This window comes from Salmo salar, chromosome ssa10 (assembly GCF_905237065.1).
Source record: "Salmo salar chromosome ssa10, Ssal_v3.1, whole genome shotgun sequence".
In the NCBI taxonomy this organism is placed as follows: domain Eukaryota; kingdom Metazoa; phylum Chordata; class Actinopteri; order Salmoniformes; family Salmonidae; genus Salmo; species Salmo salar.
This window is the reverse complement of record NC_059451.1, coordinates 112,784,256-112,810,693: the sequence shown is the minus strand read 5'-3', so window position 1 is coordinate 112,810,693 and position 26,438 is coordinate 112,784,256. Positions and strand designations below refer to the sequence as shown.

General features: G+C 42.3%; 1 protein-coding gene across 1 annotated transcript in view; it reads left to right on the top strand.

Moving 5' to 3' along the window:
* Positions 1-26,438, top strand: part of tmtc3 (transmembrane O-mannosyltransferase targeting cadherins 3) — a 140,660-nt gene that overhangs the window by 95,534 nt on the left and 18,688 nt on the right. The window contains exons 8-13 of the mRNA XM_014125664.2: positions 379-527; positions 3,659-3,779; positions 3,892-4,003; positions 6,017-6,120; positions 10,353-10,522; positions 25,012-25,238. Of these exons, the coding sequence (XP_013981139.1) occupies positions 379-527; positions 3,659-3,779; positions 3,892-4,003; positions 6,017-6,120; positions 10,353-10,522; positions 25,012-25,238 (883 nt within the window). The remainder of the gene's footprint in view (positions 1-378; positions 528-3,658; positions 3,780-3,891; positions 4,004-6,016; positions 6,121-10,352; positions 10,523-25,011; positions 25,239-26,438) is intronic.

Below are 26,438 nucleotides of genomic sequence, written 5' to 3'. Positions count from 1 at the left end.
AGATAAGAGATGAGGGATTGAGTCACATGCATGCTGGGAAAGTTCTACCTTGCTTAATCTTTCATTTAGAGTGCTCTACTGATATGGTGTGTGAAGTAATAAGTAATTCCTAACATGCTTATCCTGGTGTCCTCCATCAGCCTGAATTTGTCACTTATAACTATTTTGTCATATTTATCATGTAGATATGCTAACATATAAGGGAAAGTCTTAAACCAATATGGTGTGTTTACTCTGTGCTGTGTATATACTGAGTTTCCAAACTCTATGTTAACCCATTGCTCTGTTGCAGTGCATTCCTAAGAAGAACATCTTAAAATACAACAATAAGTAGGCTCATTCAAGGTTGTATTCCTCCTCCTCTTCCTTCTCCTCCAGGCCCTGTCTTTGATCGTTCTCCCCTTCATCCCAGCCTCCAACCTCTTCTTCCCTGTGGGCTTTGTGGTGGCAGAGAGGGTGCTCTATGTGCCCAGTATGGGATTCTGTGTCCTCGTGGCACATGGCTTCAGGATTATCTCCCATAAGAGGTGAGTTTTACAGTATTTAGCCTGGTTGCCAGATCTGTTTGTGGTCTTCCCAATGACCAAAGGAGTTGGCAAGACGGCACAAACAAATCTTGTACCATTTGGAGATAGTAGTTATTTTCCAACACAAACTCGCATGGAGTGTAATGGGGTAATAAACGTCTCCCAAGCATAAAATAAGTGCTTTAAAAATAGACCACTCTCAAGGATGGTTTACGGACACAGATAATAAACCTAGTCTTGGACTAAGAACTATTCATTGACCTGGCCAAGGCTTTCGACTCTGTCAATCACCACATTCTTATCGGCAGACTCAACAGCCTTGGTTTCTCAAATGACTGCCTCGCCTGGTTCACCAACTACTTCTCAGACAGAATTCAGTGTGTCAAATCGGAGGGCCTGTTGTCCAGACCTCTGGCAGACTCTATGGGGGTGCACAGGGTTCAATTCTCGGGCCGACTCTCTTCTCTGTATACATCAATGATGTCGCTCTTGCTGCTGGTGATTCTCTGATCCACCTCTACGCAGACGACACCATTCTGTATACTTCTAGCCCTTCTTTGGACACTGTGTTAACTAACCTCCAGACAAGCTTCAATGCCATACAACTCTCCTTCCGTGGCCTCCAACTGCTCTTAAATGCAAATAAAACTAAATGCATGCTCTTCAACCGATCGCTGCCTGCACCTGCCTGCCCGTCCAGCATCATTGCTCTGGGTGGTTCTGACTTAGAATATGTGGACAACTACAAATACCTAGGTGTCTGGTTAGACTGTAAACTCTCCTTCCAGACTCACATTAAGCATCTCCAATCAAAAATGTAATCTAGAATCGGCTTCCTATTTCGCAACAAAGCATCCTTCACTCATGCTGCCAAACATAACCTCGTAAAACTGACCATCCTACCGATCCTCGACTTCGGCGATGTCATTTACAAAATAGCCTCCAACACTCTACTCAACAAATTGGATGCAGTCTATCACAGTGCCCTCCGTTTTGTCACCAAAGCCCCGTATACTACCCACCATTGTGACCTGTACGCTCTCGTTGGCTGGCCCTCGCTTCATACTCATCGCAAACCCACTGGCTCCAGGTCATCTACAAGTCTTTGCTAGGTAAAGCACCGCCTTATCTCAGCTCACTGGTCACCATAGCAGCACCCACCCATAGCACACGCTCCAGCAGGTACTGGTCACCCCCAAAGCCAATTCTTCCTTTGGCCGCCTTCCAGTTCTCTGCTGCCAATGACTGGAGCGAACTGCAAAAATCACTGAAGTTGGAGACTCACATCTCCCTCACTAGCTTTAAGCACCAGCTTTCAGAGCAGCTCACAGATCACTGCACCTGTGCATAGCCCATCTGCAAATAGCCCATCCAACTACCTCATCCCCATACTGTATTTATTTATTTATCTTGCTCCTTTGCACCCCGGTATCTCTACTTGCACATTCATCTTCTGCACATCTACCATTCCAGTGTTTAATTGCTATATTGTAATTACTTCGCCACCATGGCCTATTTATTGGCTTACCTCCCTTATCTTACCTCATTTGCACACACTGTACAGTCGTGGCCAAAGGTTTTGAGAATGACACAAATATACATTTTCACAAAGTCTGCTGCCTCAGTTTGTATGATGGCAATTTGGATATACTCCAGAATGTTATGAAGAGTGATAAAATGAATTGCAATTAATTCCAAAGTCCCTCTGTGCCATGCAAATGAACTGGATCCCCCCAAAAAACATTTCCACTGCATTTCAGCCCTGCCACAAAAGGACCAGCTGACATCATGTCAGTGATTCTCTCATTAACACAGGTGTGATTGTTGACGAGGACAAGGCTGGAGATCACTCTGTCATGCTGATTGAGTTCGAATAACAGACTGGAAGCTTCAAAAGGAGGGTGGTGCTTGGAGTCATTGTTCTTCCTCTGTCAACCATGGTTACCTGCAAGGAAACGTGCCGTCACCATTGCTTTGCACAAAAAGGGCTTCACAGGCAAGGATATTGCTGCAGTAAGATTGCACCTAAATCAACCATTTATCGGATCATTAAGAACTTCAAGGAGAGCAGTTCAATTGTTGTGAAGAAGGCTTCAGGGCGCCCAAGAAAGTCCAGCAAGTGCCAGGACCGTCTCCTAAAGTTGATTCAGCTGCGGGATCGGGGCACCACCAGTACAGAGCTTGCTCAGGAATAGCAGCAGGCAGGTGTGAGTGCATCTGCATGCACAGTGAGGCGAATACTTTTGGAGGATGTCCCGGTGTCAAGAAGGGCAGCAAAGAAGCCACTTCTCTCCAGGAAAAACATCAGGGACAGACGGATATTCTGCAAAAGGTACAGGGATTGGACTGCTGAGGACTGGGGTATAGTCATTTTCTCTGAATCCCCTTTCCGATTGTTTGGGGCATCTGGAAAAAAGCTTGTCCGGAGAAGACAAGGTGAGCGCTACCATCAGTCCTGTGTCATGCCAACAGTAAAGCATCCTGAGACCATTCATGTGTGGGGTTGCTTCTCAGCCAAGGGAGTGGGCTCACTCACAATTTTGCCTAAGAACACAGCCATGAATAAAGAATGGTACCAGCACATCCTCCGAGAGCAACTTCTCCCAACCATCCAGGAACAGTTTGGTGACGAACAATGCCTTTTCCAGCATGATGGAGCACCTTGCCATAAGGCAAAAGTGATAACTAAGTGGCTCGGGGAACAAAACAAGCAGCAAACTTAGTGGAAATCAATATTTGTGTCATTCTCAAAACTTTTGGCCACGACTGTATATAGACTTTTTCTACTGTATTGACTGTATGTTTGTTTATTCCATGTGTAACTCTGTTGTATGTCGAACTGCTTTGCTTTATCTTGGCCAGGTCGCAGTTGTAAATGAGAACTTGTTCTCAACTAGCCTACCTGGTTAAATAAAGGTGAAATAAAAATAAAAAGAAGCACTTTCAATCGTCCAAGACGATGCTTAATCTGTGTCCAGGAAACCAGCCCTCAGTGTCTGTAGCCACAATTCAAAACCAAATTGAACCAATTGACACCATTTATCAATTTGAGTGGGGGTATTATTTGTGCTTTCTATTGTCTTTTAACAGAATCACCATTTTTCTATTTGCTTTCTCCCTCTATTGACCAGACACTTGAGGAAGATCTCCTGGCTGATGATTGGAGTGCTCCTCGCCACACACGCAGTCAAGACCTTCAACAGAAACTGGGACTGGGAATCTGAATATACACTGTTTACCTCAGCCCTAAAAGTATGTCGTCCACATCTCATTCTTGGCCTAACTTACAATAAACTCACCAAGATTGTTCTCCTCGTTTGTTTTTCCTCCATTTTCTTCGATTGATTGCCATGTCTCCCCTCAGGTCAACAAGAACAACGCCAAGCTATGGAATAATGTTGGTCATGCTCTGGAAAATCAAAACAATTACGAAAAAGCTCTGAGATATTTCCTTCAAGCCACCCGGGTCCAACCAGGTAAGACCTCTCCCATTATTGTCTGGTGGGCTTCAAGGCTATGATGAAGATGAGACGATGACAAGATAGCAAGATTTTGATCAATATAATATAGTCTGCTCAATGGTGTTATTATGAAAAACATTGAGTTAAAGTACTTGTAATGTAAATTAGTTGCATTGTAATTTAATATTTGCGAAGTTTCACCACCCAATAGTTTCCATAGATTATCTCTGTAAGCACATTAACCCGATCAGGATTTCCTGCTTTTTCTAATCTTTCAGCATCAGTCTGCTTGTCATAGCCATGATGTTGAACACTTCACTTCAGACTGCTGGTTCCCAGAAGGCAATTGTTTTGGGTTTCTTACAAGGAAGCTGTTGTTTTTTTTTTACAAGGAACACAAAAGTAATTTGAACATGAGGCCTGTCACCATCCACTCCAAGGTTCCACGCCTACACAATTCCGTTATTAGGTTCTATAGAATGAAACAACATGATTTTTCACACTTTCTATATACACTTCTCTTGTACAGTGCCGTGAAAAAGTATTTGCCCCCTTTCAGATTTTCTCTACTTTTGCATATTTTTGATACTGAATGTTATCAGATCTTCAACCAAAACCTAATATTAGAGAAATGGAACCTGAGTTTACAAATAACAAAAAAATGTATACTTATTTTATTTATTTAAAGTTATGCAACAACCAATTTCCCTGTGTGAAAAAGGAATTACCCCTTGCACTCAATAACTGGTTGTACCACCTTTAGCTGCAATGACTGCAACCAAATGCTTCCTGTAGTTGTTGATCAGTCTCTTATCGCTGTGGAGGAATTCTGACCCACTCTTGCATGCAGAACTGATTTAACTCAGCTACATTTATGGGGTTTCAAGCATGAACTGCTCGTTTCAAGTCTTGCCACAACATCTCAATTGGGATTAGGTCTGGACTTTGACTAGACCATTTCAAAACTTCAAATTTGTTGCTTTTTAGCCATTTTCATGTAGACTTGATTGTGTGTTTTGGATCATTGTCTTGCTGCATGACCCAGCTGCGCTTCAGCTCACAGACGGATGGCCTGACATTCTCCTGTAGAATTCTCTGATACAGAGCAGAATTCATGGTTCCTTCTATTAAGGCAAGTCGTCCAGGTCCTGAGGCAGCAAAGCATCCCCAAACCATCACAGTACCACCACCATGCTTTACCGTTGGTATGAGATTCTTACTGTGTTTGTATTTCGCCATGCGTAATGGGACCAATGTCATCCAAAAAGTTAGTCAAATTTGCCAAAAAGTGATTTGAGACTGATCAACAACTACAGGAAGCATTTGGTTGCAGTCATTGCAGCTAAAAGTGGCACGACCAGTTATTGAGTGTAAGGGGGAAGTTACTTTTTCACACGGGCATTGGGTGTTGCATAACTTTGTTTATGAAATAGATGAAGTAAGTATATGATTGTTGTTATTTGTTCACTCAGGTTCCCTTTATCTAATATTAGGTGTTGGTTGAAGATCTGATAACATTCATTATCAAAAATATGCAAAAGTAGAGAAAATTAGTAAGGGTGCAAATACTTTTTCACAGGGCTGTATAGTTTACAAATACTTAATCTAAATTTATCTCTAAAATACTCATTTTACAACCCATTTCTCACTAGCCAAATGCCAATTTTAACCTAATGAAATATCATGTGACATCACCGTGGCTTTGGCTATCTTAACCATGTCAATGCCTCATACAACCTGCTCCGCTCGTTAGACAGCCACCCGCCGCCACAGAGCTGTATTGTGTGGTCCTATTGAATGGATGCATTCCAAAAGTAGTGCACTATATTGAATGTCGGGTGCCATTTGGCGCACACACAATGTTCCGCTAAACTCCCATCAGATCAGATGTACTGCCAGTGTCCAGCCAAGCCGCCACCTGACTGCCTGGGCATATGCTCCTAATCCCTAATCCCCACGCAGGCTTGATATCCCTGCCAAATTGTCATTGCTAATCCATGTGCCTTCTCCTGTGGCATGTCCCTGCAGATGACATTGGAGCCCATATGAATGTGGGAAGGACCTACAAGAACCTGAATAAGTCCAAGGAGGCTGAGGATGCCTACCTGGTTGCCAAATCCCTCATGCCACAGGTATGTGACAAGGCCACACACACCCAGGTGTATTTAAGAGGGAAAACAACAGTCGTGTTTGTTATTCCCACTGTTTCACCTTCATCATCCTTTGAGGGACATGACGACGAGAGGAATCGGTAGCTGGGAGGTAACAGCAGCGAGTGGGAGGAACAGTGTTGTTCATTGTGCCAGGGCCAGGATTTTAAACCAAATCCCTCTACGTGTTAAGTTGTGTTTTCTATGTGTTGTCAGCTGCATTCACCCTTTTGTATTTATATGATTTATTTATCCCTTTTATTTATCCAGACAAGTCAGTTATGAACAAATTCTAATTTACAATGTCGTCCTGTCAAAGCTTGATAGATCATTGAGCAGCAGGATAATATTAAAGGAGCACCTGAGGACCCCTGCCTTTTGAAAGGCCTACCTTTGGCATGAATTGCTTTGTAGTCATTAAATCATGTTTAGCTGTCTAATGTTAAGCATTGCAAGTAATTTACCTCTGGTATGTTAATGAGTTTATGATGATGGTTATTAGAAGGCCAATCTGACTTCCTACCCAAACCTCCATCTCGGGAGTGACGTCAACTAAAGGGGCACTTCTTCGCTTGACAGATAGTTGATCATCAGTTAAATGTTAAAGGTCTCCTGAGGACTTGATCATTTTAATAGTTAGTTTAATAGTCTTAGGTCATGCTCACCTTTTATTTTATCTAACCTTTATTTAAATAGTCAAGTCAGTTAACAAATTCTTAGGGTAGCCTAGTGGTTAGAGCGTTGGACTAGTAACTGAAAGGTTGCAAGATCGAATCCCCGAGCTGTCAAGGTAAAAATCTGTCGTTCTGCCCCTGAACAAGGCAGCAAACCCACTGTTCCTAGGCCGTCATTGAAAATAAGAATTTGTTCTTAACTGACTTACCTAGTTAAATAAAAAAATAATTGATGCTAAGAAATACAGCTCTGTTATGATTAGTTTATGTTGTTAGAGATCAATGGGAGGCTGACCTGATTTCCTACCCCAATCCCTAAAAGTTGTTTATCTCAGGAATTAAGTCAAATTAGGAAATGGCAGTGCCTCAGGCTGGCCTACCGGTAGCGCTGCCGTCTCCGGATTTCAAGCCTTGTCTCGGCCATTCTGTCTGTGCCTCTTTACTATCGGTCTCTCTGTAACTGCCCAGTTCCCACTATTCTATCATTCATGAAAAATGAATATGAAACGAGTTTGGTAATCCAATCTACTTGTAAAAAATATATATATAGTGAGGGAAAAAAGTATTTGATCCCCTGCTGATTTTGTATGTTTGCCCACTGACAAAGAAGTGATCAGTCTATAATTTTAATGGTAGGTTTATTTGAACAGTGAGAGAATGAATAACAACAAAAAATCCAGAAAAACGCATGTCAAAAATGTTATAAATTGACTTGCATTTTAATGAGGGAAATAAGTATTTGACCCCCTCTCAATCAGAAAGATTTCTGGCTCCCAGGTGTCTTTTATACAGGTAACGAGCTGAGATTAAGAGCACACTCTTAAAGGGAGTGCTCCTAATCTCAGTTTGTTACCTGTATAAAAGACACCTGTCCACAGAAGCAATCAATCAGATTCCAAACTCTCCACCATGGCCAAGACCAAAGAGCTCTCCAAGGATGTCAGGGACAAGATTGTAGACCTACACAAGGCTGGAATGGGCTACAAGACCATCGCCCAGCAGCTTGGTGAGAAGGTGACAACAGTTGGTGCGATTATTCGCAAATGGAAGAAACACAAAAGAACTGTCAATCTCCCTCGGCCTGGGGCTACATGCAAGATCTCACCTCGTGGAGTTGCAATGATCATGAGAACGGTGAGGAATCAGCCCAGAACTTCACGGGAGGATCTTGTCAATGATCTCAAGGCAGCTGGGACCATAGTCACCAAGAAAACAATTGGTAACACACTATGCCGTGAAGGACTGAAATTCTGCAGCGCCCGCAAGGTCCCCCTGCTCAAGAAAGCACATATACATGCCCGTCTGAAGTTTGCCAATGAACATCTGAATGATTCAGAGGACAACTGAGTGAAAGTTTTGTGGTCAGATGAGACCAAAATGGAGCTCTTTGGCATCAACTCAACTCGCCATGTTTGGAGGAAGAGGAATGCTGCCTATGACCCTAAGAACACCATCTCCACCATCAAACATAGAGGTGGAAACATTATGTTTTGGTGATGTTTTTCTGCTAAGGGGACAGGACAACTTCACCGCATCAAAGGGACGATGGACGGGGCCATGTACCGTCAAATCTTAGGTGAGAACCTCCTTCCCTCAGCCAGGGCATTGAAAATGGGTCGTGGATGGGTATTCCAGCATGACAATGACCCAAAACACACGGCCAAGGCAACAAAGGAGTGGCTCAAGAAGAAGCACATTAAGGTCCTGGAGTGGCCTTGCCAGTCTCCAGACCTTAATCCCATAGAAAATCTGTGGAGGGAGCTGAAGGTTCGAGTTGTCAAACGTCAGCCTCGAGACCTTAATGACTTGGAGAAGATCTGCAAAGAGGAGTGGGACAAAATCCCTCCTGAGATGTTTGCAAACCTGGTGGCCAACTACAAGAAACGTCTGACCTCTGTGATTGCCAACAAGGGTTTTGCCACCAAGTACTAAGTCATGTTTTGCAGAGGGGTCAAATACTTCTTTCCCTCATTAAAATGCAAATCATTTTATAACATTTTTGACATGCGTTTTTCTGGATTTTTGTTGTTGTTATTCTGTCTCTCACTGTTCAAATAAACCTACCATCATTTCTTTGTCAGTTTGCAAACGTACAAAATCAGCAGGGGATCAAATACTTTTTTCCCTCACTGTATTTATGGAAGCTTATTTGATCTGTACTACCCTTGCGATGGGTCAGCTTTGAAAACAAATTACAATTTTGTGAATCAGCAGCGGGGCTGATTTCTTTAATGTTAGCGTCACGAAACAGTACAGGCGAGGCCTTGTTGTATCTTTTGAAGAGGTTTTTCAGCTAAAGCACGCAGGCGGCTATGGCCATCATGTATCCATGGCCCCATGCTGATGATCCTGAACAGGATATCCGCGTGGGGCCCAATGATAATCACTTAGACACAGTACACTTATGTTGATCATAGCTCTTTTATTTATTGGGTTTCCAAATAAGTGAACTATTTATATCCAGATTTCCGCTTATGTCTTGAAATCCAACTACCGACAACCCCATGGAATGAAACTAACGATATGGTGCTTTAGTGCGTGTTTGATAAGCCTCTGTGATCCTGTCGATGGAGGAAATGTACACTGATTGAATAGAAAAGTGCAGCTTTTGTTAGCCTCAGTCTGTCATGTTCTCATGATTTATTTGAGGAACTGTGTTAACTCTGATTCAATAGATGGTTTTCTTCCATAGAAGAAAACAAAAATATATATCTTCTCCCTCTCTAGCTAGGTGTGTGGCTAGTGTAGGAATATAGAACTGTCTTGTCTGAATGGGAGGGTATAGATGTATGACAGAATTTGTTTCCCTAACAATCCCACTGTAATGTGGGATACCATGTTGGCCATGACAGAGCAGATTGCCTACATCAGAGGCTTCCAGTGATTAGAATTATATTGGTATTCTAGATATGCTCAATCATTATTTGCCCTCCAAGATGGTGGGACTAAATTTCTCATTAAGTTTTCTTTTCTGTTGGTTGTTATTTAATTTCTCTTTCTGCCTAGCTTTCCTTGAAAATAAGGACATACCGAAACATTGGTTGGGCTCGTGAAAAGTGGTGATAGTATATATATTTTTAAGTGTTTGTTCACACGGCTCTCATGATCTACATTCTCTAGTGGTTAAAGTTTACCTGGAATAACTAATGTCCAGTGCCCCTTACCTATCAGAGCTAACCAAAACAATGCAAACGTGTTGTATAGTGTGATCTAATACCGTCCATGTATAATAAACATGTATAATAAACTCAGAGCTCCCGAGTGTCGCAAAGGTCTAAGGCACTGCATCTCAGTGCAAGAGGTGTCACTACAGTCCCTGGTTCGAATCCAGGCTGTATCACATCCGGCCGTGATTGGGAGTCCCATAGGGCGGCGCACAATTGGCCCAGCGTCGTCCAGGTTTGGCCGGGGTAGGCCATCATTGTAAATAAGAATTTGTTCTTAACTGACTTGACTATTTAAATAAAGGTTACATTTTTTTAAAATTAAACATCATGAATCAATCACTGAGGGGAATAATCACTGATTATGCCCTTCCAGATCATTCCAGGGAAGAAGTACGCCACCCGTGTTGCGCCCAACCACCTGAACGTGTACATTAACCTGGCCAACCTGATCCGTACCAACGACTCACGGCTGGAGGAGGCTGACCAGCTCTACAGACAGGCCATCAGCATGAGGCCCGACTTCAAACAAGCCTATATCAGCAGGTAAGGGCCCTTTACTAGAGCCATATATCAGCAGGCAAGGCCCTTTATCTAACATTATATATCAGTAGGTAAAGCCCTTTAGTGATGGGGGGGTGAAATCAATGGTTGCGTATTGCAATAATATTTTTGTAAGATATTATATTGCTATTTTACTGCAAGTATCGATTTGTAAAAAAATATACACCACCGTTAAAAAGTTTGGGGTCACTTAGAAATGTCCTTGTTTTTTAAAGAAAAACAACTTTTTTGTCCATTAGAATAACATGAAATTGAAAAAGAGTGTAGACATTGTTGTAAATGACTGTTGTAGATGGAAACGGCTGACTTTTTAAAAACATTTTTTAATGGAATATCTACATGGGTGTACAGAGGCCCATTATCAGCACTGGCTCTAACCAGAATAGAAAGAGTGGGAGGCCCCGGTGCACAACTGAGCAAGAGGACAAGTACATTAGTATCTAGTTTGAGAAACAAACGCCTAGCAAGTCCTCGACTGGCATCTTCATTAAATAGTACCCGCAAAACACCAGTCTCAACGTCAACAGTAAAGAGGAGACTCAAACTAGACACTCTAATGTACTTGTCCTCTTGCTCTGTTGTGCACCGGGGCCTCCCACTCCTCTTTCCATTCTTGTTAGAGACAGTTTGCGCTGTTCTGTGAAGGGAGTAGTACACAGTGTTGTACAAGATCTTCAGTTTCTTGGCAATTTCTCGCATGGAATCGCCTTAATTTCTCAGAACAAGAATAGACTGACGAGTTTCATAAGAAAGCGCTTTGTTTCTGGCCATTTTGAGCCTGTAATCAAACCCACAAATGCTGATGCTCCAGATACTCAACTAGTCTAAAGAAGGCCAGTTCTACTGCTTCCTTAATCAGAACAACAGTTTTCAGCTGTGCTAACATAATTGCAAAAGGGTTTTCTAATGATCAGTTAGCCTTTTAAAATGATGAACTTGGATTAGCTAACACAACGTGCCCTTTGGAACAGGAGTGATGGTTGCTGATAATGGGCCTCTGTACGCCCATGTAGATATTCTGTAAAAATCAGCTGTTTCCAGCTACAATAGTAATTTACAACATTAACAGTGTCAACACTGTATATCTGATCAATTTGATGTTATTTTGATGGACCAAAAATATGCTTTTCTTTCAAATAGAAGGACATTTCTAAGTGACCACAAACTGTTGAATGGTTGTGTGTGTGTGTGTGTGTGTGTGTGTGTGTGTGTGTGTGTGTGTGTGTGTGTGTGTGTGTGTGTGTGTGTGTGTGTGTGTGTGTGTGTGTGTGTGTGTGTGTGTGTGTGTGTGTGTGTGTGTGTGTCTATACATACATACATACATACATACAGTTGAAGTCGGAAGTTTACATACACCTTAGCCAAATACATTTCAAATCAGTTTTTCGCAATTCCTGACATTTAATCCTAGTAAAAATTCCCTGTCTTAGGTGAGTCAGGATCACCACTTTATTTTAAGAATGTGAAATGTCAGAATAATAGTAGAGAATTATTTATTTTAGCTTTTATTTCTTTCATCACATTCCCAGTGGTTCAGACGTTTACATTCACTCAATTAGTATTTGGTAGCATTGCCTTTAAAATTGTTTAACTTGGGTCAAACGTTTTGGGTAGCCTTCCACAAGCTTCCCACAATAAGTTGGGTGAATTTTGGGCCATTCCTCCTGACAGAGCTGGTGTAACTGAGTCAGGTTTGTAGGCCTCCTTGCTCGCACACACTTTTTCAGTTCTGCCCACAAATGTTCTATAGGATTGAGGTCAGGGATTTGTGTTGGTCACTCCAATACCTTGACTTTGTTGTCCTTAAGCCATTTTGCCACAACTCTGGAAGTATGCTTGTGGTCATTGTCCATAAGACCCATTGTGGTCCATTGTCCATAAGACCCATTTGCGACCAAGCTTTAACTTCCTGACTGATGTCTTGAGATGTTACTTCAATTTATCCACATAATTTTCCTGCCTCATGATGCCATCTACTTTGTGAAGTGCACCAGTCCCTCCTGCAGCAAAGCACCCCCACAACATGATGTTGCCACCCCCGTGCTTCACGGTTGGGGTGGTGTTCTTCGGCTTGCAAGCCTCCCCCTTTTTCCTCCAAACATAACGATGGTCATTATGGCCAAACAGTTCTATTTTTTTGTTTCATCAGACCAGAGGCCATTTCTCCAAAAAGTACAATCTTTGTCCCCATGTGCAGCTGCAAACCGTAGTCTGGCTTTTTTATGGCGGTTTTGGAGCAGTGGCTTCTTCCTTGCTGAGCGGCCTTTCAGGTTATGTTGATATAGGACTCGTTTTACTGTGGATATAGATACTTTTGTACCTGTTTCCTCCAGCATCTTCACAAGGTCCTTTGCTGTTGTTCTGGGATTGATTTGCACTTTTCGCACCAAAGTACGTTCATCTCTAGGAGACAGAACGCGTCTCCTTCCTGAGCGGTATGACGGCTGTATGGTCCCATGGTGTTTATACTTGCGTACTATTGTTTGTACAGATGAGCGTGGTACCTTCAGGCATTTGGAAATTGCTCCCAAGGATGAAACAGACTTGTGGAGGTCTACAATTTATTTTCTGAGGTCTTGGCTGATTTCTTTTGATTTTCCCATGATGTCAATCAAAGAGGCACTGAGTTTGAAGGTAGGCCTTGAAATACATTCACAGGTACACCTCTAATTGACTCAAATTGTCAATTAGCCAATCAGAAGCTTCTAAAGTCATGACGTCCTTTTCTGTAATTTTCCAAGCTGTTTGAAGGCACAGTCAACTTAGTGTATTTAATCTTCTGACCCACTGGAATTGTGATACAGTGAAATAATCTGTCTGTAAACAATTGTTGGAAAAATTACTTGTCATGCACAAAGTAGATGTCTTAACCGACTTGCCAAAACTATAATTAGTTAATATGAAATTTGTGGAGTGGTTTAAAAACTAGTTTTAATGACTCCAACCTAAGTGTATGTGAACTTCCGACTTCAACTGTACTTTTCCACAATACTGGCTAACTCCAGTAGGGCAATATCTGAAAAATAGTGTGTACCGGAGCTCGACCAGTCGGCGAAAGCCAACATCATCCACGACAGAGGACGGGTGATTGTCAAGGGCAATGAATTCCATTATCTTGACGTTAATGGATTTTGCCTTTCAGTTGTCTCGCTGAAATGTTCTTACTCTTTCAAATGACTGCTCGACTTGAACTTGTTTAGTTGTTGGAATTGTGTGCTTAGTATTTTTCTGCTTTTGTTCTGTGTCGCACTGTATTTTTCGTGCCGTCATTACGTCAGGAAGAGTTACCTCTGCTGCAGAGGATATGTTCATTAGATTTACTAACCTGTCCAATACAGTTGTGAAGAGGGCACAACAACACCTTTTCCCCCTCAGGAGACTAAAAAGATTTGGCATGAGTCCCCAGATCCTCAGAAAGTTATACAGCTGCACCATCGAGAGTGTCCTGACCGGTTGCATCCCCACCTGGTATGGTAACTGCTTGGCATCTGATCGTAAGGCGCTACAGAGGGTAGTGCGTATGGCCCAGTACATCACCGGCCAAGCCTCCTGCCATCCAGGACTTATATAATAGGCGGTGTCAGAGGAAAGCCCAAAGAATTGTCAGATTCCAGTCACCCAAGTCAGACTGTTTTCTCTGCTACTGTGCGGTACCGGAGCGCCAAGTCTGGGACCAAAAGGCTCCTTAACAGCTTCTACCCCCAAGCCATAAGACTGTCGAACAATTAATCAAATGGCCAACGAACAATTTACATTGACGCCCCCCCGCCCGTTTTTTTTTTATCTTTGCATAGTCACTTCACCCTTACCTACATGTACAAATTAACTCGACTATCCTGTACCCCCACACATCGACTCGGTACCAGTACCCCATGTATATAGCCTTGTTATTATTTTATTGTTACTTTTTATAAAAATATTTCTTTAGTTTATTTAGTAAATATTTTCTAAACTCTATTTCTTGAACTGCATTGACGGTTAAGGGCTTGTAAGTAAGCATTTCATGGTAAGGTCTACACGTTGTGTTCGGCGCATGTGAAAAGTAAAGTTTGATTTGATTTTGCAGCCCAAATAAATGCTTCACAGAGTTCAAGTAACAGAAACATCTCAACATCAACTGTTCAGAGGAGACTGCGTGAATCAATCACCAATTCCATGGTGGAATTGCTGCAAAGAAACCACTACTAAAGGACACCAATAAGAAGAAGAGACATGCTTGGGCCAAGAAACACGAGCAATGGACATTATACCAGTGTAAATCTGTCCTTTGGTCTGAGTCCAAATCTGAGGTTTTTGGTTCCAGCTGCCGAGTCTTTGTGAGACTGTGGTGGCTAATTTCCGCATTACCAAATGAGGATTTACAAACACACCAGTCCGAGTTAAAACTACATCTTTAATACTTAAGATACTTTTGCAAAAGTTCTTGACCCCCAATAATGCATTCTCTCGAATGAATCATTTAATGAGGTGCTTACAGAATGGCTCAGGGATCTTTTATAGCAACGATACAGCCCCTTCAACGTACATTGACAAACCACAGATACTTAGTAACAGTTCGCAAAGGTTACGTTTTGTATGACAGATATCAATAAAACACATCAGACAGTAACTGCTATGTCAACAGGATTAATTGAATAGCCCAGTATCTGGTCCCCTTAGAACTGTCCCTCCCTGGTACGGTATTGAACAGAACTATTTCATCCAATGGCATATATCAATTGTCAACTCTAGATACTCCCATCTCAAGCAAACCCCCTCTTGACCCCACTCCTGGACAGGCTCACTGGAGGGAGTGAGCCTCTAGGCCATATATTATCACAGGATAAGTGTGAGATCTAAGAGACCATGGTCACAGACATTGTGGAGACAAGTCATTGGTTCCCCATTTAATCACGCCATCCCTTCACATGGTTTAAGAAATAGGTAAAGACACATTCCCATGACGACAAGTCTGACCTCTCCTCTCTCTGGGCCCCAAGTGTCTGAGCCCCAGCTAAGGTAGACATGCAACTGAAAAGACACCAGAGTCCAATGGACACTTTCTATTGACAAGTACCTCAAATTAGCATATTATACTAATAAAACATCTTAATTATCTATGTTACCCAACTAATTCTGATTCGTCCACGACAAGACGCAGAGTAGGTGAACGGATGATCTCCACTTGTGTGGTTCCCACCGTGAAGCATCGAGTTGTGATGGTTTGGGGGTGCTCTGCTGGTGACTCTGTGATTTATTTAGATTTCAAGGCACACTTAACCAGCATGGCGACCTCAGCATTCTGCAGCGATATGCCATCCTATCTGGTTTGTGCTATCATTTGTTTTTTAACAGGACAATGATCCAACACACTTTCAGGCTCTGTAAGGGCTATTTGACCAAGAAGGAGAGTGATGGCGTGCTGCATCAGATGACCTGACCTCCACAATCACCCGACCTCAACCCAATTGAGATGGTTTGGGATGAGTTGGACCGCAGAGGGAAGGATAAGAAGCCAACAAGTGCCCAGCATATGTGGGAACTCCTTCAAGACTATTAGAAAAGCATTCCATTTGAAGCTGGTTGAGAGAATGCCAAGAGTGTGCAAAGCTGTTATCAAGGCAAAGGGTGGCTTACTTTGAAGAATCTAAAATATATTTTGATTTCTTTAACACTTTTTTGGTTACTATATACATACAGTACCGGTCAAAAGTTTGGACACCTACTCATTCCAGGGTTTTTCTTTATTTTTACTTTTTCTTCATTGTAGAATAATAGTGAAGATCTCAAAACTATGAAATATCACACGTCTGGTAGAAAGCAGACTGAACCAGATTGTCCACTAGGATTTTTTTCCTGTGTGTAGCTCCGTTAATTTTTTTTATCCTGAAAATCTCCCCAGTCCTTAACAATTACAAGCATACCAATAACATTGGAGAGTGGTATTCAATAATGTGTTGTATTGGATTTGCCCCAAACATAACACTTTGTATTGAGGACAAAAGTTAATTGTTTTGCAACATTTTTAGCTCTATTTTGTGCCTTGTTGCAAACAGGATGAATGAATGAATCAATCCTCAGTTTTCTCCTATCACAGCCATTAAACTCTATAACTGTTTTAAAGTCACCATTGGCCTCATGGTGAAATCACTGAGTGGTGTCCTTCCTCTCCAGCAACTGAGTTAGGAAGGACATCGGTATATTTGTATTGACTTGGTGTATTGATACACCATCCAAAGTGTAATGAATAACTTCACCATGCTCAAAGGGATATTCAATGTTTGCTTTTTTTATTTTGACACATCTACCAATAGGTGCCTGTCTTTGCAAAGCATTGGAAAATCTCCTTTGTCTTTGTGGTTGAATCTGGGTTTGAAATTCGCTGCTTGACTGAGGGACCTTACAAATAATTGTATGTGTGGGGTACAGAGATGAGGTAGTCATAAAAAATCACGTTCAAAGTCCATTCAACGTATTATGTGACTTGTTCAGCATATTTTTACTCCTGAACTTATTTAGGCTTGCCATAACAAAAGGGTTGAATACTTAATGAGTCAAGACATTTCAGCTTTTGATTTTTTATTAATTCGTAAACATTTTGAAAAACATAATACCACTTTGACATTATGGTGTATTGTGTGTAGGCCAGCGAAGACAATATCTAAATTTGATCAATTTTAAATTCAGGCTGTAACGCAACAAAATGTGGAAAAAGTTGAGCGGTGTGAAGGCACTGTATACAGTATATACTGAACAAAAATATAAACTCAACATGGAAGTGTTGGACCCATGTTTCATGAGGTGAAATAAAAGATCCCAGAAATGTTCCATATTTTACAAATAGCTTATTTCTCTCAAATTGTGTGCTCAATTTTGTTTACATCCTTGTTAGTGAGCATTTCTCCTTTGCCAAGATAATCCATCCACCTGACAGGTGTGGTATATCAAGAAATTGACTAAACTGCATGATCATTACACAGGTGCACCTTGTACTGGGGACAGTAAAACGTCACTTTAAAACGTGCAGTTTTGTTGCACAACACAATGCCATAGGTGTCTCAAGTTTTGAGGGCTCGTGCAATTGGCATGCTGACTGCAGGAATGTCCACCAGAGCTGTTACCGCTACCATAACTCGCCTCCAACGTCGTTTTAGAGAATTTGGTAATACGTCCAACCGGCCTCATAACCGCAGACCACGTGTAACCACGCCAGCCCAGGACCTCCACATCTGACTTCTTCATCTTCGGGATCGTCTGAGACCAGCCACTGGACAGCTGATTACCAACAATGATAAGACAGGCTACAGGGAGGAGGTGACTGCCCTGACAGAGTGGTGCCAGGAAAATAATCTCTACCTCAACGTCAACACAATGAAGGAGCTGGACTCCCGAGTGGCGCGGCGGGAGGCCAGCTGAGCAAAGTTTGCTGAATGTTGTAAAAATTCTGTGCTACTTTCAGCGCACCGTTACTGTGATCACTGAGGCTGTACCCGCTTGACGTTTTAAATTAAAAACTAAATGTACCCATTTTCTTTTCTCCCCAATTTGGTGATATCCAATGGGTAGTTAGTCTTGTCCCATCGCTGCAAATCCCGTAACGGCTCGGTCAAGAGCCATGTGCCCTCCGGAATACGACCCTGCCAAGCCGTTCTGCTTCTTGACACACTGCTCGCTTAACCCGGTAGCCAGCCGCACCAATGTGTTGGAGGAAATACCATACAACTGGCGACCAAAGTCAGCGTGCATTGCGCCCGGCCCGCCATAAAGAGTCGCTAGAGCGCAATGGGACAAGGACATCCCGGCCGGCCAAACCCTCCCCTAACCTGGACGATGCTGGGCCAATTGTGCGCCACCTCATTGGTCTCCTGGTCGCGGTCGGCTGCCTGGGATCAGACCCGGGTCTGTAGTGACGCCTCAAGCACTTCAATGAAGTGCCTTAGACCGTTGCGCCACGCGGGAGGCCCCAAGTTAGTTTTAAGTGTTCATAATGTAGACCTACCAGTGGCATACCATCTAAAACAATGGAGAAAATGCATTCCATAACATATTAACATGGAAATAGCTGTTATACCTTTCAGCCTACAATAGCAGCAAATGTGTGGTGTTCAATGTAGGCCTATATTCCATGAGACTTTTGAAAAAAATCATGCAGGGCTTGACATGAACCTGTTTATCCACTTGTCCTTCAGACAAGGAGGTGACTGAAACGTGTGTTTTATGCAAGAAACCACTTTACAGAATAAAATGCATTATTATTCCCATGCCATTATTAGAGAATGACAAATGATGCTACCTTCTGCCTATCTGCTACTTAGCTTACTCAAGACTGTCTCAAATTACAACACTGCCCTTTTAAGACATACAAAAAGCTATTTACCTGACTAGCTTTTCAAAGTTTTGTGCTCTTGTAGGAAACAATCCCTCCTCTATTGCTGACTACAAATGATCTAGAACTGGTCTAATAAATCAAATCAAATATTACTGGTCACATACACATATTTAGCAGATGTTATTGCGTGTGTAGCGAAATGCTTGTGTTCCTAGCGCCAACACTGCAGTAATATCTAACAACTCACAACAATACACACATCTGAAAGTAAAATAATGGAATTAAGAAATATATAAATATTAGGACGAGCGATGTAGGAGTGGCATTGACTAAAATACAGTAGAATAGAATACAGTATATACATATGAAATGAGTAAAGCAGTACGTAAACATTATTAGTGACTGGTGTTCCACTTATTAAAGTATCCAGTGATTCCATGTCTATGTATATAGGGCAGCAGCCTGTAAGGTGCAGGGTTGAGTAATCGGGTGGTAGCCGGCTAGTGATGGCTATTTAACAGTCTGATGGCCTTGAGATAGAAGCAGTCTCTCGGTCCCTGCTTTGATGCACTTGAACTGACCTTGCCTTCTGGGTGATAGCGGGGTGAACAGGCCATGGCTCAGGTGGTTGATGTCCTTGATCTTTTTGGCCTTCTTGTGACATTGGGTGCTGTAGTTGTCCTGGAGGGCGGTGTGCCCCCGGTGATGCTTTTTCCTGAAGTCCACGATCAGCTCCTTTTAAATTTTTTTTAATTATAATTTTTTATCCCAAATTTCGTCATGTCCAATTGGTAGTTAGTTTTGTCCCATCGCTGCAACTCCCGTATGGACTCAGGAGAAGCGAATGTTGAGAGCCGTGCGTCCTCAAAACACAACCCCGCCAAGCCGCACTGCTTCTTGACACAAAGCACGCTTAACCCAGAAGCCAGCCGCACCAATGTGTCGGAGGAAACACTATACAGCTGGTGACCGTGTCAGCGTGCATGATCCCGGCCCGCCACAGGAGTTGCTAGAGCGCGATGGGACAAGGACATCCCAGCTGGCCAAACCCTACCCGGACTATGACATTTTGCCTGTTTGATTGCCTTACGGAGGGAATAACTACACTGTTTGTATTCGGCCATATTCCCAGTCACCTTGCCATGGTTAAATGCGGTGGTTAGTGCTTTCAGTTTAGCGCGAATGCTTCCATCTATCCACTTTTTCTGGTTTGGGTAGGTTTTAATAGTCACAGTGGGAACAACATCCCCTATACACTTCCTGATGAACTCAGTCACAGTGTCCCTGTGTACATTGTTATTCTCCGAGGATACCCGGAATATATCCCAGTCCGCATGATCAAAACAATCTTTATGCATGGATTCCGATTGGTCAGACCAGCATTGAATAGACCTTAGCACGGGTACTTCCTGTTTGAGTTTCTGCCTATAGGAAGGGAGGAGAAAAATGGAGTCAAGATCTAATTTGGCGGGAAGGGCCTTGTAGGCATCCCGGAAGAGAGAAGAGCAGTGGGCGAGTGTTTTTCCAGCGTTAGTACTACAGTCAATGTGTTGATAGAACTTCGGTAGCGTTTCCTCAAATTTGCTTTATAATCCCCAGCTAAAATAAATTTAGCCTAAGGATATGTAGTTTCAAGTTTGCATAAAGTCCAGTGTAGTTCCTTGAGGGTGTCGTGTTATCAGCTTGAGGTGGAATATATACGTCTGTGACTATAACCGAAGAGAATTCTCTCAAAGTAATACAGTCGGCATTTGATTGAGGTTTTCTTGGTCGGGTGAACAAAAGGACTTGAGTTTCTGTACATTATCACAATCACACCATGAGTGGTTAATTATGAAACATACACCACCGCCCTTCTTCCCGGAGAGTTCTTTATTCCTGTCCGCACGATGTACTGAGAACCCAGATGGCTGTATGGGCAGGGGCAGTATATCAGGAGAGAGCCATGTTTCCGTGAAACAGAGTATGTTACAGTCCCTGATGTCTCTCTGGAAGGAAATCCTCACCCTGAGTTCATCTACTTTATTGTCCAGAGACTGAACATCAGCGAGTAATATACTCGGAAGCAGTGGATGGTGTGCCCGCCTCCTGAGTCGGACTAGAAGTCCACTGAGTACTTTTTCTCCGCCGGCGGCGTCTTAGACTAGCCTCTGGGATAAGTTCAATTGCCCTGGGGGGTGCGAACAAAGGATCCAATTTGGGAAAGTCGTATTCCTGGTCCGGTCTGTTGGCGCCATCTTACGCATCACTAACTATTAAAGGATATGAACAAAATGTGCACACGTGGCTACATGCAGCACTCGCTTTGATCTAAAAACAAACGCGTCTACTCACGACCACCGCTGTAAACACAGTCCAGATCAAAGTAATTGGCACAGATCCATATATGGCAATGGTCTATTTGCATATAGGCCTACTGCAGTTCAGATTTGGTTATGTCGCATTGGTCTGTGTAGAGTACTGACTGAGTCCTGTGTGTTTTTTCCTGTCTGCGCAATGTACTGAGAACCCAGATGGCTGTATGGACTGGGGCGGCAGGTAGCCTAGTGATTAGAGCGTTGGGCCAGCAACCAAAAGGTTGCTTGATCGAATCCCCAAGCTGACAAGGTAAAAATCTATCGTTCTGCCACTGATCAAGGCAGTTTAACCCACTGTTCCCCGATAGGCCATGATTGTAAATAAGAATTTATTCTTAACGGACTTGCCTAGTTAAATAAAGGTTAAATAAATAAATAAAATGCAATAGAATCTTACTCCGATGCCTTATGCCTACAACAAAATCTCTTGGATAGCTTGTTTTGGTATGTTGCATTGAAAGTGGATAATATTGTGTTGATTCGATCACAATTGACACAGTAAAGGGAAACGTTGATAGTGTTAACTAACAGGGAAAACTAGAAAGTTGAGTGAAGTTCAATCTCGTGCTTCTCTCCTTGGGCTGATACAGTATTTCTTCTGCTAAGCAGTCCCGGGGCGTTGCTCGGGCTAATGTGCGCCAGTGCGCAGCATTGTTTGTTGGGAAACAAACTATTCTGATTGGCTGGGCCTATGCCCTCCCAGGCCGACCCATGGATGCGCAGTCATGTGAAATCCATAGATTAGAGCCTAATTCATTAATTTGAATTTACTGATTTTCTTATAAGAACTGTAACTCAGTAAAACTTTAAATTGTTGCATTTATATTTTTGTTCAGTATACTGTATATACAGACCTCTGATTTTAAAATGCCAGCAAAAAAAAGCCTCATCAGGCAAAACCTGTCCTAACCGTTATGGCAAGGCATAGCCTCCCCAATGAGTTGTCAAAAAACACAGCCTCCCCAATGAGTTGTCAAACTTGAACTGAGGGGAACATCCCAAAATGGGCACTTGGCCACACCTATTCTGGTGCACAGGCCAGCTATATCTATTCACGTTCACAGTGGCAAAATAGAGACTGAGAAACTCTCAGGACCAAACAGCACACAAATAGGCCTACATGTTACTGTAATAAAAATAATCAGAACTTCTACCTCATGAGTGTTGCGAACGCTCATGGTCACTATAAACATTCCGCCCAAGGCAAATGAAAACGTAACAATTTAGCCTGTATCACACTTGAATCAGAAATGTCTTAAATGTTGCAATAACGGTAATGGAATGGCATGGTGAAACGTTAGCAACTATTGTAGTAGATTGATTTCGCAAATGTCGTTTTTAACTTGTGAAAGCAACAATAAAACATTTCAATAAGGGAACAAAGCGCTCTCCACTGGCAGGAGTTTGGAGAGCACAAGTAGATAGACCCGCCTGTGGTGCGTCTTCAATGTCCCTCCTCCTTTTGTTATTGTTTCTTCCTCCTCTCTGGGCTGTCCTAGAGGTGACAGAGGCAGGGCAATGTGCATGCTTCTGTTCTCCCATATACTGTAGTGTGAATGGGTTGTTGTTGATCTCCAACTTAAATGATCACCCTTCTTGCCCTTCACCTATGTCTCTCTGACGGTGATAAGAAGCTTCCACTTGTGTGCATTCAATGTGCATTTATTTATTATAGTTTGTCAGGATATTGACCACCTATTTTAGTGTTATGTTTGATATCTCAAATGGGGAATTAGGGGGTATAATTTATTTTCCTTCATTTAATCAGGGAGCCACCATTGAGACCAGTGTCTCTTTTACGTGGGAGCCCTGCATATACAATTTCAGAAAATACATTTTGCACACTCTTGGCATTCTCTCAACCAGCTTCACCAGGAATGCTTTCCCAACAGTCTTGAAGGAGTTCCCCCACATGCTGAGCACTTTTTGGCTTCTTTTCCTTCACTCTGCGGTCCGACTCATCCCAAACCATCTCAATTTGGTTGAGGTCGGGGGATTGTGGAGGCCAGGGCATCTGATGCAGCACTCCATCACTCTCCTTCTTGGTAAAATGGCCCTTACACAGCCTGGGGGTGTGTTGAGTCATTGTCCTGTTGAAAAACAAATGATAGTCCCACTAAGCCCAAACCAGATGGGATGGCATATCGTTGCAGAATGCTATGGTAGTCATGCTGGTTAAGTGTGCCTTGAATTCTAAATAAATCACAGACAGTGTCACCAGCAAAGCACCCCCACACCATAACACCACCTCCTCTATGCTTTTACAGTGAGAAATACACATGCGGAGATCATCCGTTCACCCACACCGCGTCTCACAAAGACACAACAGTTGGAACCAAAAATCTCCAGTTTGGTCTAATGTCCATTGCTAGTGTTTCTTGGCCCAAGCATATCTCTTCTTCTTATTGGTGTCCTTTAGTAGTGTTTTTTTTTGCAGCAATTTGACCATGAAGGCCTGATTCACACAGTCCCGCTCTGAACAGTTGTTGAGATGTGTTTGTTACTTGAACTCTGTGAAGTATTTATTTGGGCTGCAATTTCTGAGGCTGGTAACTCTAATTAACTTATACTCTGCAGCAAAGCTAATTCTGGCTCTTCCATTCCTGTGGCGGTCCTCATGAGAGCCAGTTTCATCATAACGCTTGATGGTTTTTGCGACTGCACTTGAAGAAACTGAAACTGGAATTTTCCGTATTGACTGTCCTTTGTCTTAAAGTAATGATGGACTGTCTTTTCTCTTTACTTATTTGAGCTGTTCTTGGCATAATATGGACTAGGTATTTTACCAAATAGGGCTATAGTCTGTATATCCCCCTACCTTGTCACAACACAATTGATTGGCTCAAACACATTAAGACGGAAAGAAATTCCACAAGTTAACAGGTGCGCCTTCTTAAAAGTTAATTGAAATGCGTTCCAGGTGACTACCTCATGAAGCTGGTTGAGATGATGCCAAGAGTGTGCAAAGCTGTCATCAAGGCACAGGGTGGCTACTTTGAAGAATCTAAAATATATAATATATTTTGATTTAACACATTTTTGGTTACTACATGATTCCATATGTGTTATTTCATAGGTTTGATGTCTTCACTATTATTCTACAATGTAGAACATAGTAAAAATAAAGAAAAACCCTTGAATGAGTAAGTGTTCTAAAACTTTTGTCCGGTAGTGTATATTGCACAGACAAACATAAATATACACAAAACACAGTCAACTAAAACAAACACATTCTTCATTATAAGAATCCTCTGTCCGCTGCCTGAACTACCCTAGGGACACTAACACATCTATTACAAATATATTTTGGAGCTCATTCCAAACATGTGGAGCAAGAAAACTAAAGGCTGGCTCATTTTAAATCTTAACAGTGAAGTTAGGTAAGTCGGAAGCTTGTGGTGCAGGGCTTTGTAAACAAAAAGAGAGCCATGATGTGATCTGAGTTCAGAGGTTCAGCCCACCTTTTGGTAAAGAATACAGTGATGAGTAATACAACTGTGTCCTGTGATAAAACAAAGAGTGCTTTGAAAAACAGTATCCAGGGGTTTAAGAGTAGAGGCAGCTGCACTTTGATAAATAGTATCACCATAATCAAGAACAGGTAAGAGTGACTACCTCATGACAATACAGAGTTGATGTAGATGATATTACTGTTATTTAGTATTTGTTTTCATTCAATATAATAGTCAGTTGTGAAGGTGAGCTTAGATTTGGCTTGAGAAATGCTACCGCTTGCTGCTTCAACCCTCCAGAACCAAAATGGAGACTTAATTTCTCCTTTCTTTCTGTGCAAACTCCAAACCCAGAGGGGAGCTGCTGCTGAAGATGAACAAGCCGTTGGAGGCCAGGGACGCCTACCTGCGGGCCCTGGAGCTGGACAGCACCAACGCTGACCTCTGGTACAACCTGGCTATCGTCAACATCGAGATGAAGGAGCCCTCAGAGGCCCTGAAGAACTTTAACCATGCCCTGGAGCTCAACCCACGCCACAAACTGGCACTCTTCAACTCTGCCCTGCTCATGCAGGAATCTGGTGAGTGACTTAGCTACTCAGGCTGATCAGCCCAGGGTTGTGTTCATTAGTAAGCACCATAGCAAAATGTTATGTAACAGAAATGAAAACAAGTCTTTCTTATTGGACAGGTTCAGGTGGTCACACCTCCTGTTTCAGCCCGTTTGCTTTCGTTTCGCTCTTAGTGCATACGACCCCGGCTCAGTCAGGGCTTTTAGAAGTGGGGAAGGTTGTTTGTTTAGTTAACCATGAAGTCAAATTGAATTTGTCACATGCACTGAACAGTGAAATCCTTACTTACAAAGCCCTTAACCAACAATGCAGTTAAGAAAAATAAGTGTGAAAAATAAAAGTAACAAATAATTAAAGAGCAGCAGTAAAATAACAATATTGAGGCTATATACAGCGGGTACGGGTACAGAGTCAATGCGCGGGGGCACCGATTAGTCGAGGTAATATGTAAATGTAGATAGTTAAAGTGACTATGCTAAGATAATAAACAGAGAGTAGCAGCAGCGTAAAAGAGGGGGGCAATGGAAATAGTCTGGGTAGCCATTTTATTAGCTGTTCAGCAGTCTTATGGTTTGGGGGTAGAAGCTGTTAAAACCTCTTAGGGATCCCTTCACCCCCATTCCCGCTCGAATCCCGTTAACGGGATTGATTTGACAACATCCAGTGAAATTGCAGCGTGCCAAATTCAAAAACAGAAATACTCATAATAAGAATTCATAAAACATACAAGTGTTATACATCAAAATACAGCTTAACTTCTTGTTAATCCAGCCGCAGTGTCAGATTTCAAAAAGGCTTTACGGCGAAAGCAGACCAGATTCTGAGGACAGCACCCCGCATACAAACACATGAAAATCATATTTCAACCAGCCAGGTGCGACACAAAAGTCAGAAATAACAATATAATTCATGCCTTACCTTTGAAGATCTTCTTCTCTTGGCACTCCAAAATGTCCCAGAAACATCACAAATGGTCCTTTTGTTCGATAAATTCCCTCTTTATATCTCCAAAATGTCAATTTATTTGACGTGTTTGATTCAGAAATACACCGGTTTCAACTCGCCCAGCATGCCTACAAAGTATCTAATAAGTTACCTGTAAACTTGGTCCAAACAACTTTCCTAATCCAAACCTAGGTACCCTAAAACGTAAATAATCGATACAATTTAAGACGGGATATACTGTGTTCAATACCAAAAACAAAGTGA